Source organism: Coturnix japonica, chromosome 3 (genome assembly GCF_001577835.2).
Source record: "Coturnix japonica isolate 7356 chromosome 3, Coturnix japonica 2.1, whole genome shotgun sequence".
Taxonomy (NCBI): domain Eukaryota; kingdom Metazoa; phylum Chordata; class Aves; order Galliformes; family Phasianidae; genus Coturnix; species Coturnix japonica.
In genome coordinates this window covers 73656338-73668487 of record NC_029518.1, presented here as the reverse complement: position 1 = coordinate 73668487, position 12150 = coordinate 73656338, and the positions used below count along the sequence as shown (strand labels likewise).

The window sequence follows — 12150 nt, the reverse complement described above, 5'->3', positions numbered from 1 at the left end:
GAGTGCCAGTATTTAGAGGGTCTATCCAGCTAAAAGCTCTTAATAAGTTTTCTTCAAACATCTGTTTAAAAGTCCATGTTACAATCAGAACGGTAAGATCTCAGTAACCATTTATTGTCAAACTGAGGCTTTTAGCTTACAACAATTTGTTTAGAGGGTCCGATGCACTTCTGGAATGGTAACTTATATCGCTTGATAATTCCAGTTTCCAAGTTTTATCTGAAATAGTGGGAATTGAGTGCTATAAAAATTTGAATCTGATTTTCAGGTGCCATAGGAACCAGAAACATAAAACTAGCAGGTACCGCAGGTGCTGTACAGATGGAAAAAAGGGAGCCTTTTTCTTTTTGTATGTGACAGCAGCTTTTGTATCACAGAGAAAATGTCCTTCATGTTAATCATAAAATGCCAGCTGTATTCTGGGATAATGGCCATATCTGGATTAAATTGGGGAGCACTGCAAAGTGCACACTGAAGATTAAACATTGTTTGGATTGAATATAATTTTGTCGACCTTCTGTGGCAGATTCTTCCATCAAATTTCTTCTCCCGGACAGAAAAGCTATTTAATATTTCACACACTGATGCATTTTTCTTTCCGTGAATTGTATTTATTATTTATTGGTTGTCTTCCTGCTTTTCCTTCTGAAAGCTATTCCTAACCAGTCCTTTACAGCTTTCTGTGGTGGTTGAGGTATACAAGCTTTAAAACCTAATTTATCAGCCTGCTCAGCTCAGTTTCTTTTTTTGCAACTTTCTTCTTAAAGGAAATGCCCTTTAATAACTTTAGTGTTATTAAATAAATCATTGTAACAATCATCAGTATCCACACCATTTCCATGCTGGAACAATTCCTTAAAACATGCTTAAAAATGCAAACATATAAATGAAGAAAACAAAAAGAGAGAAGAAGAATCTCCATGGTACTCTGAGGCAGTCTGTACTTAACACAGAATACTTCAAACAAATGAGAACTGACCATAACGTAGCTATCAGACACTTTCTCTTTCCCTGACCATACCTGAACTGTGTCTTTACGTAGCAACTGCTGGCACCAGCAATCTGTGTTGACACTCCCTCTAACACATAAGGATGCTTGACAGCTCAAGTTTATCTATAGAGCACAAGTCCATCCAAAAGAAAAACTGCAAGCCCACTGAAGTCAACTTAAGGACTTGCTTCATAGACTTTCATGGTTTTTGGAACAGGCACAAAGAGACTTCATTGATTGTAGTCAGATCAATGTTTCTCTGAGGCTTTTTTTAAAGAGTAAACACCTTTTGGCCCACTTCCTTCAACTAATCCCAGAGATGGCAGTAACCCAGTCTAAGCCACAGAAGAGAGATTCAGTTGTAAGCACTAACTAACCTCCCTATACCCCTGAATTTTGTCACTGCCTTGAGAAAGCAGCTCACAGAGAGAAGAGATTCCTAGAGAGAAGACTGGTCACAGCCTGTGGTCCTTTCTCTCTTCCTCTGCTGTATGTGAGGCACTAGCTTTTACTGAAATAAAAGCTCAGCTCCCTAGGTACCACAGCATCTCAAAAATGTGGTTACACGCAGGTGCTCCACAGAGAAGCCAGGACAGAAAGTGATCTGTTATGCTGGAAGATAGTTGTTTAAAAGTGACTGATCTTCCTTCAGTCTATTGAAAAGTCACCAAGTCAAGCATTAAATATTCCTAGGCTGGATTAATAACTTGGTGAAGTTGCCCATTCTCATTTCCCAGGCTGAATGTATTCCTGATGTACACTGCCTTTCTGATGGTTCTTTTCCTCCTTCAATAAGAAAACAAAAGGATGTTGTTACTCAAGTAGTCATCACACACACTCATTAGTTGGTTGTGAGTGACAGGTGAAGGGCTTCGTTAGTATGGAAAATCATGAGCAACTCCACAGACAGGGGGCTGTAGTTCATGGTAGCAGTAACAGCTGCAGAACATACCCCCTGAACCTGCCATCAGCCCTGACCCCCGCCCAGGGAGCCAGAGCCACTGGCTGAAGATTTCTTCAGTTCTATTTTCATTGACTGAGTCTCGGCACGAGGCTCGAATTTTGTCACATTTCCTGCTCCCGAGGCTGCCACTACTGGCTTTCCTGCTTTCATACCTTTTGACACGGGAATACGGGTGGGTGTAGGTCTCAGGGATGACCCATCCTGTGCTGTCTGCAAAAGAGACACACAGAGAAAGAAATGACATGAACTGAAGAGTTTTTCTTCTCACATATTCTTATATATTACACTTTTTACAGTTTCTTCATTTAGCACTCAAGCAACAATGTCCTAAATCCTGCCTATCAGCAAATAAATGTTCACGTTTGAAATGTGTCTGTAGCAAATACTACTAGAGTAGGGCCAAAGGTACAATATCAGAGTGAAACTAGTCTTCCAGAGCCAGGGACAAGCGTTTTAGATCATCATATGGATGGGAATCCCTGCAGATCTCTGACATTGCCACACACCACAATGCAGGGCTCACTCAGAGGCTGTTGAGCCAAGGCCAAGCTGTCAGACAGGTACAATATTAGCATCACATGTGCACACTGATGTGCACAGGCCCTCAAAATAGAATAGCCACATGAGGCTAATTTACTAATTGACGTATTTTCAGAGCTGGGACAAGCTCTTTCAGTCACATAAATAAAACTGAATTTTATTTGCTTCCCCTAGTTCAGTGGGCAATGGCTGGGGCTGGTTATTTCTTCACTGGGAAGTACAGGGGTAGGAGGAAGCAAATAGGGCCAAAATAGAGAGACTGGGCCAAGATTTGGATTTCCTTTTCCTGTTGCTGCAGGAAAAAGGATGTGGGAAAGAATTCTCTTCCAGGAGTCAGAGCCACAGCTTGGTGACCTCTGGGTCAGACCTTGCCAGGGCTACCTCAAGGCAGGGCAGACAGCCATTCTACCAACTCTGTCTTGGCAGCAACTTCCCTAGCACTCTTATCCTCAAGTTTGTGGACTTCAGAAGAATAAACTAAAGCCTAGAACAATATTTAATGTTTCTTTATTCTGGAGGGAAGCCAGCTGAGGACCCAATGCCCCTGCCTGGAGCTGGCAACAGCTACAGATCTGCGCCGAGCTAGAGTGCCAGTCACAGGCCAGGCAGGCCTCTCACAGCTCTGGGAATGGCAATCCACATCCACGTTTAGGCAACTGAATTTCATTGTGTAAAGATACAAGGACTGCTAGGATGGGACAAAAAGATTCAAAGACAACACATCTTTTCTGCCCAGATAATGTTGGCCAAAACTGGAAGTTAACCCCTTACAGACCATGACCTAAAAGAAATACTCGCAATCATGACAGTTCTGAGATACAAATGTCTCCTACCTTCTGCAGCATGCAATATAGAGACACATGTTAGCAATGACAACTTGTACATCTCTGTTGCAAGTCAAGTTTGGCTTTCTTTATTTTCAGGTAATCAGTGAAGACGTTGTTCTCACAAAACACCTTTCTTGAGATTCAGAAATCCCAGCTACAACTGTCTGCTAAATGACTAAATATTGCAACTTAAGGTATATGAACAAAATAAAAGTAAACTTCTGAAGAACACTGGATTAGAGGATTGCATCAATTCTAACACATATTAATTTACTTTAGAGTGTTTTTTTAAAGTGCTCCATGAAGGAACATTTTTCTCTCTTGAAGGATTTCCAGCCAGGAGCATCAGAGCCGTCTGTCTGCAACCTGAGTATTGAAAGGAAAACCATTCCTTAATCTTCTAAGACCAGTTCAAACCTCTATGTGTACACACACACACAAAAAAAAAATAAAAAAAAATCACAATTGGAAAACTTGAATGCTGTCTGCCTGGCAGGAAGGAAGCCATTTTCAATAACTAAAAGCAACATTTACAATAGTAGTCTAAAGGCTAATATGGAACTCACATGTAGATGTCAAAACAAGTTAGGCCCATACAATTCTGTAGGGCAAAACATGCAAATTCATTCCATCAGCCTTGGAAAATATGTCAACATCCCAGGGAACCCAAATGACAAACATCTTGTGTTCCCTGAAAGAGCTCCACAGTCTGTAAACATGAGGCAATCAAATGAAGTAGCTGGAATCCCAGGCATTTCTTTAGCTTTATTCGCATGTAAATTATTAACGAAGGATTTGGGTGCTTTCAAGTTACTCATTTCAAGCCTAAATCGCTGGAAATCAGTGTGAAAAGAACTCTAACTGGCTTTACTTTTTTTTTTTTTTTAGCTTCCTTCGTTGTGGCACACAAACATGTTCATTCTATGGAAGCTAATGCCCACTTCTCAGACAGCTGCAAGAGCATTTTGTGTTTGTTAAGCCAAGGAAAACAGCATAAATGTAGCCCTTCAGCAAGCCGTCCCCTTTGGCAGGGTAGCACTGGAAGCAGGCAAGGGACACGGTACACTTCAGCAATGTCTGAGGCAGAAAACACATACAAACATCTGCCTCTTGGTAATTCCTTCCAAGCAATCCCCTCCAGACCCGTGTGTTCATAGGCTGTATCTTTTCTTCAGGTTGATGCAAGAATGCTCTCAATTTTTATGCAGCCTGCAGAGAGGCTTTGCAGGAAGGCAGGGTGAAGTTACAGTGGCTCAGACCTGGCCATATGTGCTACTGGAACACTACGGTCAACTTTATTGTATTTGATGGATGTGCAGAAGGAGTGAGAGTATTCGTGTATATGATCGCTTTTGGAATATTTTAATAACAAAGATGTGTTTTCAGTATTTGCTCTTGATCAGATCAGAGACCAGCTCACCCTAGACAGAAACGGTTAAATTCCCTGGCTGACATAAATCCTCTATTGCAATTTGAGATGCTGTGGGCTATTCAAGCTATCTGCACAAGGCCAGCTGATAAAAGGGGATCTAAAGAGACCTGCAACCTCCGATAAAGCAGCTGGAAGCTAGGTAGGGTACTTGAGAGTGCTTAAAATGGCACAAAGGAAGTATGTTCAGGTGACTAAATCCTGGAAGGCAGTTACCATCAACTAGAAGTTTAAGGGTGGGTTTGGGTATAGAAATCAGAGTGGCTATGGTTATATGTTAAACACTGAATTCAATCTAACTGGGATAGCCTCCATCGTATCAGTATGGGGCTGAGGGATGCAACAGAACCTTGGAGGTCCAGGGAATCTAAACAGAGTTTGTAAGAAGGGGCAGACTCTTTAGTGGGGTCTGTTGTGATAGGAAAAAGGGAAGTGGATTCAAACTAAAAGAGAGGAGACTGCATTAAGGAAAAGGTTTTTTACAATAAAGGTAATGAGGTGCTAGAACAAGTTGCCCCAAGATGTGGTGAGTCCCTATCCTTGAAGACATTTAAGGTCAGGCAGGACCAGCCTCTGAGCAATCTGATTTAGCTGTAGATATCTCTGTTTATTGCAGGGGAGTTGGACTAGATGAAATTCTATGAAGTACCCCCAAAACATTGAGGCCCTGCTCAGAGAAGCCAGCGAGTTCAGGTGCCAGGGGAGATAGTCACAGAGAGATACCTCTTTTGATTGATCTTTTTGGTTAACTGCTCAAAAACTTCCCAACTCTCCTGCAGGTGCCTGATATTTCTTTAGACCAGCGCCCCCTTTTCTCTATGTCAGAACCATCACAGACTCAGAAAAAGGCTTTACTAAGAGAGACAGATAACTGCAGCTACTCTACCATACAGGTTGCTGCCAATCAACAGTAGTACCCCTCAACTCTCCATCTGATCCACCATGAAGCCACTGTAACTGGTTTTGGTCTCTTGAGCAGGCAGACACCACAAGCTGAACCTTGAACAGTACCACACGTGCACTCTTGAATTACCTTCACCTGCAGTACTAAAGATTGGTCAACAAATTAAAATTGGAAAATGTGTTAAATGTTTTCAAATATAAAAACAGTAACTGCAAACTTGTTGTAGTGGCAGAAAAGAGCTAGAAATTTCAGATTTTCCCCTTTGCACTGCATTAGGATATTGTAAAAAATACCTTGTACGAGGAGAGCTAAGAAAAACAAGCAAAATCAGTGAGCCGAGAAAGCGGCATTGTTGTAGTTTGTCTTTTTCGATTTTATGAGCTCATACCCTCAAAACATTACCCAGGTTGGTTTCTTCAAAGGTTAGTAAATGATTACACCTTATTTTTCCTATCTAGGGGTATTGAATGTGTTTATAAACCAGCCACTTGCAAAACACATGGTGAATATACAACTTCTATTTTTTTCAGAGTGTTAGGGAGGAAAAAGCACAGTTGGGCTTGTTATAAGTTCCCTGCTAATCTGACATGGGCCTTAAAACACAAAGGAAAGCAAAAGATAAAGTAAATCCTATGGTTGAGCTATTTCCTTACATTCCAAATCAGCGATGAAGTGATGAGAGAAACTACATTTTAGCCAGATGAAAACAAAAGAAAAAACGTTTTGTCTGCCTCAGTTCAGTGCATCGCCACAGAAGAGTCAGACATGCAGTAAAAAAGAATGGTGAATTCTCAAAAATAGGTTTTCCAAGCTTCTGAGAGACAAAGGAGTGAATAAATGAATTAACTTGAGACTTTAAAAAATGAACAGTTGCTTTTAGTATACAGGAGTCCCTGTAAAACATCTCCAATGCATTATACATGTGAGGAGAAATTGTACATGCAATCCCAAATAGATCAGCATGGCAAATGCAAATTTCAGGGCACGCTTGTTTAGTATATGTTAAGATAGAGACTGTAACCAACTAAGGTATTGCAGTAAAAGGTAATAAAAATCCCCAGCATTTTTCTGCAGCCCACAAATGAATTAACTGGCCTATGATGTTGTGGGAACAACAGAATAAACAAGTTCAAAACACAGAACAGATAGAAGAAGACACCACCACAGTCTGTTAAATACAAAGATGTGGCTACAGGCTCTGGTTCAGAAAGAAATACTTACCTACTGCCAAAAATTGGGAACAGACATTGATGAAAACATGACTCTCTGTTTATCCACTTAAAATAGTCTTACCCTAAGTAACTGCTACAGGCTAAATAAGCTTTTGGATTAATACAGTACTGCTGCTTTTGTGTGTTGGTCAAATTCTTCTTTCCCAACTAAAGCATTGCAAAATGATGTCCAAGGCCTAGTAAATCTTTAGGGAGGGAGAGCACTAACAAAAAAGGAACCAAAGACAGAAAGCAGCAATCAATGTGGTAGAGAGAGCACTTAGAAAAGTTGATAACATTAGTGGGACAGAAAGAACCCTCGTACTCACTGGCTGAAAGAGAGTTGGAGCACAAAACAGTGGTATCAAATCTGGCTGTTCATTCCATCAGAGTCCAATATTACAGCAGATATTAATTAATAATAAATATAATGAGATTCTACCAAAGAAATATCAGCCTGCATTATCAGATGCTAAGGACTATCCAGCTGGGCCAAAAACCACTACGAGTATTATCAGAAGTCAGAAGTTGTACTTAGTAAAAATTGCTGTCATCTCCATCATTCTTCATCTCTTTCTCACTTAGAATTTTACAGGACTGCTATTATATTCAGTAGTTTTGCACTGAGTTCCTTTCAAAGTTACTCCTTTGAGAGATAATGCCAAAAATATACTAAAGGGCGCTTATAAACAGGAGGAAGCCCAACATTTTACATGAGCAGATAGTGATAGGAAAGTGGCAAGATTTAGGTTAGATATTAGGGAGAAATTCTCTACTCAGAGGGTGGCAAGGTGCTGGAGCTGGTTGCCCAGAGAAGTACTGAAAGCCGGGTTGGATGGAGACCTGGGCAACCTGATTTGGTGGGAGCAGCCCTACCCATGGCATTCTTTAAAGTCCCTTCCAAGCCAAGTCATTCTATGATTCTGTATCACTGCCCAATGCTGGCATAAAGTTACTCATTTCCATCACAAGCAAATTCAGATCTTATAGCTAAGCCTATATCTGAAACACATGTAGGGCAGCCTGGAGTTTCTCCTCTTCTCACTTATTGTTTCCCTTTTGGCGTCTCAAACCCAAACTATGCTCTCCATTCTCCTGACCATAAAGGTTACAAAATGGGACTGTGCTGCTTACCACTGACTGCGTTCCTCGTGTGGAGGACGTAGTCACAGGTGTTATAGTGATAGTACTTGTCACCTTGCTTGCCGCAGGCCGTGAGGACAGGTTGTTCCTGGGTGACCGTAGGACAGTACCAGTGACAACTTCTTTTTCAGCTGCTATGTTCACTGGTCGGACTGTTATCACAGGACTTGCACTGTCTGGTGCAGCACCAGGAGAGCGCTTAAACTGGGAACCCAAATGGATGTGGATTTTGTTGTCTTCTGTTGTAATAATATTAGCGTTGGAGTTGTATTTACGGATTGGAGATGGGACAGTTTGTTTTTCTGGCGTTACTTTGAAAACAGCCCTTCCCATGGTCATATCTTGTGACTGCGGAGAAACAGAGATTTCTGCTGGTGCTGCGGATGTTGATACTGTCATAATCTGAATTGGTGATGCAGGTCTGTCAGCGAAAGGTACTCTGCCTCCCTCTGGAGACTTTTCTCTGGAGAATGTTGTTATAGTGACTGGAGACATGGAACGGTCTGGGCCCAGTGGACTTTCACTGCCTTTTCCTTTCGAGGGCATAATGTTTGGAGAGGGAATGATGGTTATCCGGGGCTTCTGATTTCCCAAAGTAGGAATGACAGTTGTACTTGAAAAAAATTCCTCTGAGGTTGGGCTGGTTATCTCCAAAGTAGCTGTGCTGTTCTCGTGGTCTGGTGTCACCCGAATATGAAGAGGCTGACCCTGCTTTGGTGAAAGGACAACCTCCCCAGGATGTGCTGTGCCACTGTGGGTTCGGACTCCTTTATCTGGAGTTGTCTGAGCACCAGGTTCCCTCTTTTTCATCCATGGTATCCAGGATTTCCTCATTGCAAGTTCATTTGCTGCTGGGGGGTATCTCTCAAGCACTGAAGAACGCTCCATGGGCTTTTTCAGACCTACCTGTCGCAGATTGCTCATGATGTGGTTCTCCTCCTGGAAGGATTTCCGTATAAACACAGCTGGAGTTTCTTCTTCTGCTGCTTCACTGCTCACAGCATCTGTTTGCACACCTGTGGATGTCACAGGAACATCAACCATTCTTCGTCCATTTATGCTGGGCCTCAGAGCACGGCTGTAACGCTTAGAAAGTTCTAACTCTCTCGTTAGATTCAGAACTTCCTGCCCCATGCTCTTGTTTTTATTTTCTTCTTCTATAAACCTTTGCTGCAGAACTGAATAATCAACTTGGAGCTGAGAAAGCTGGTCTTCTTTGTTCATCAGCTCATGGATTTTTTCCTTAAGAGCTTGAACTTCTGCTTTTAAATCTCTGCTTTTAGCCTCTTCCAGACGAAACCTGTGCCTCAGTTCTGCCTCCTGGCTCACTGCTTCACCTTTTTCTATTGCTTTGTTTTTGGCAATCTGGAGCTTCATCTCCTCCAGCTGTTGAGAAAGTAAGTTAGCTTTATCCTGCTCAGTCCTAAATTTCTGCTCTAACTGATCATATTCATCTTCTGTCTTCATCAAATCTCCTTCAACCACTTCCAGTTGTTTGAGCCGTTTTTTCAGTCTTTCAATTTCAATAGTAAGTTCCTTAATCTTGTTGTCCTCCTGGCAGCCATGCTCTGGTCCTTTTCTGGCTCGACCTCTTGTAATTTCTCTCTCCACTTCCTCCATACCATCAATTCTTTTCTTTAACAGGTCAAATCGACAGCTTAGTTCTGAGGATTTTTCTTCTTCACTTTTAAGTTTAACAATTAACTCATCCCTTTCTTTTGTCAAAACAGACACCTTTTCCTCCATCTCTGATTTCAGTTTCAAGAATTTCTTACTTTCTTCTATCAGTTTCTCTGTTACATCCATAACTTTCCCTTGTTCAACTTTAAAATTCTTGTTTAGACCCTCAACCCTTTTTTCCTCCTGTTTTATTTTTTCCATCATATTTTTCCGTTCATCAACCAACATTACAGTAAATGACTTCAGCTTCGTTAGGTCATCTTTTAAGCTTATTTCGGCTTTTTCCAACTTGCTTTCTGATGCCTCGAGGTCTTTCACTCGAGTCTTCACCAGTTCCAACTCATTTATCAAATCCTTAGTTAAATTCTTCTCTTTCTCCAAGTTTAAGTGTAGCTGAGTGCATTCAGACTTACTTTTACTGAAAGCCTCTTCCAGCTTCTCTAGTTCTGACATTCTCTTCTGCAACTTTTCCACTTCAAGTTTCAGCTCTTTGTTGTGGTGCTCTTCCTCCTGCAGTTTATTTTTCAGCTCTTTACACTGGGATTCGGTTTTTGTGATCTCTTCATCTTTTCCCTCCATTTCAAGTACGCGCTTGCGGAGGTTTTCGACTTCTGCCATTAAACTAGAGTTCCCACATTCCCCTTTTGCTATTTTATCTCTTAGTTCCTGAAGTTCCTCCTCAGCTTTTTGAAGACTTCTGTTTGTTTCCTCTAGCTCCTCTATTCTGCGAGTCAACCCAACCAACTTGAGCCTTAGCTGTCTATTATGTGACTCTTGATTAGCCAGTTTAGCAGTCATCTCTTCATGTTCTTGAGAAAATGATGATGTTTTGTGTTCAAGTTCTGTTTCTAACCGCATCAGTTTTTGTCCATCTTCTTTTGTTTTTGCAGTAACAATTTTAAGCTTTTCTTCTTCTTCCTTTAGTTTTTGATTTAAATCTTGTATTTTCTGGCTTTGTTGATCAAGTTGTTCAATATGCATTTGTCTTTCATCCACCAGCATGAGTGCAAATGATTTGAGCTTGACTAGTTCTTCTCTTAGTTTACTGAGTCTCTTTGTGTGTTCTTTCTCCTTCCGGGCTTGATAGATCTTCTCCTGCTCCAGAAGTTTCTTTAACCTGAAACAAGTTAGAACAAAGGCATTAAACTACAATATATGCATATTTGGTGCATTTCTCAATTTGGTGTAATTCTCTCTTTTTAATTCACTTTCAGCAAGTTTCTGTATGTAGATATTATCTACTCACCAATCCATTTAATACTGACTTTTTTTGCATTATGGTTTCCCCATAAATGTCTTACACATATAAAAGTGTGTAAAATAAGATAAAAAAGGAAAACCAATTGCTACATGCAATCACACATGAACATTTACAAATGCTAATTATAAATATACCAGCGGGACAGAATATTATGTTAGCACATGACTGATAACCATCTGGGCACCACAGGCATAAGAAATTAGGAGTGAGAGAAATTTGCCAGCACAGTGATAACGGATGTTAAAAGGTTTGTTCTTGTCACATTGCCATCTACAGGAGCAGATGTTGACTACAAGAGTCGTCAAACCTTTGGCTACAGCTTAACTTAAATGTATTTTCAAGAAATACAAAAGCACAAATCAGATCTATCCTTAGAAAGGTAATACAGGCCTACACTTTCCAGCATGGCAAACTGCATTAACCATTACCCATGCAACATTTCAACAGGGAAATGAAGCACACTCCCTGTTTTATATCTACTTATATTGAGAATACACTTACATAAAAAATAAATAGTTGCAAGTAACAGAGGGATATATTCCTTACTAGTGCATTAATGCAAAAGCAGCAGTATGGTTCAAACAAGACGACAGATAGGTATAGTGAATTTACTGTGAAATGGCACGTTTTTCAAACCACTGTCAAAGCACCAACTTCTGTACAAAGAAGTGTAATGTAGTGATTCAGATCCATTTTCTTTGCTCACCTGTTCATGAAACAAATTTCTTTGTAACTGCAACGCAAAGTGCAGTGCTAACAGCAAAGTAATTCACCACCACAGTTTCAGTTGTAGCAACTGAAACCCCCAAGTTTCAGCAAAGATCAGCTTTATCAGGAGGGCTGTCTGAACTCCTGCACTGTAAGTGGTAGTGGGTGAAGTATGGGCACATATTCCCCTCTGCTGCCCCAGAAATGAAGTGCTCCAGAGAACTCCAGGGCACAATATGGTGCACCAGGGATGTCTCCTGAGCCCTCACCTGAACTCTAAGCTCATAAACCAGCCAGCTATTAATGTTTCACTCCTCATCCCTCAGGGACCAGAAGGAACAGGAACTGGAATGAAAAGCTATGAGAAAAAAGAAGGAAGCCAGAAAGCAGAACAGGATACAGTAGGTAGGGAAGGAGAGGGCTGAAGAATGCGTTCGAAAACAAATCAGATAGAATGTGGGAGTAAGAGAATAGTAGGAACCAGCAGGAGAG

General features: G+C 41.0%; 1 protein-coding gene across 5 annotated transcripts in view; it reads right to left on the bottom strand.

Annotated features, from left to right (window-relative positions):
• The window catches only part of FILIP1 (filamin A interacting protein 1), a 122897-nt gene that overhangs the window by 8218 nt on the left and 102529 nt on the right, over nt 1-12150 (bottom strand). For 3 of the 5 annotated variants that reach the window (XM_015859040.2, XM_015859039.2, XM_015859041.2), the window contains 2 exons: nt 8001-10806; nt 1944-2165 (listed from right to left, as the gene is read on the bottom strand). In XM_015859040.2, the coding sequence (XP_015714526.1) occupies nt 1959-2165; nt 8001-10806 (3013 nt within the window). In that variant the 3' untranslated portion in view covers nt 1944-1958. The remainder of the gene's footprint in view (nt 1-1943; nt 2166-8000; nt 10807-12150) is intronic. The other 2 variants (XM_032443719.1, XM_032443720.1) reach the window with 2 other exon arrangements.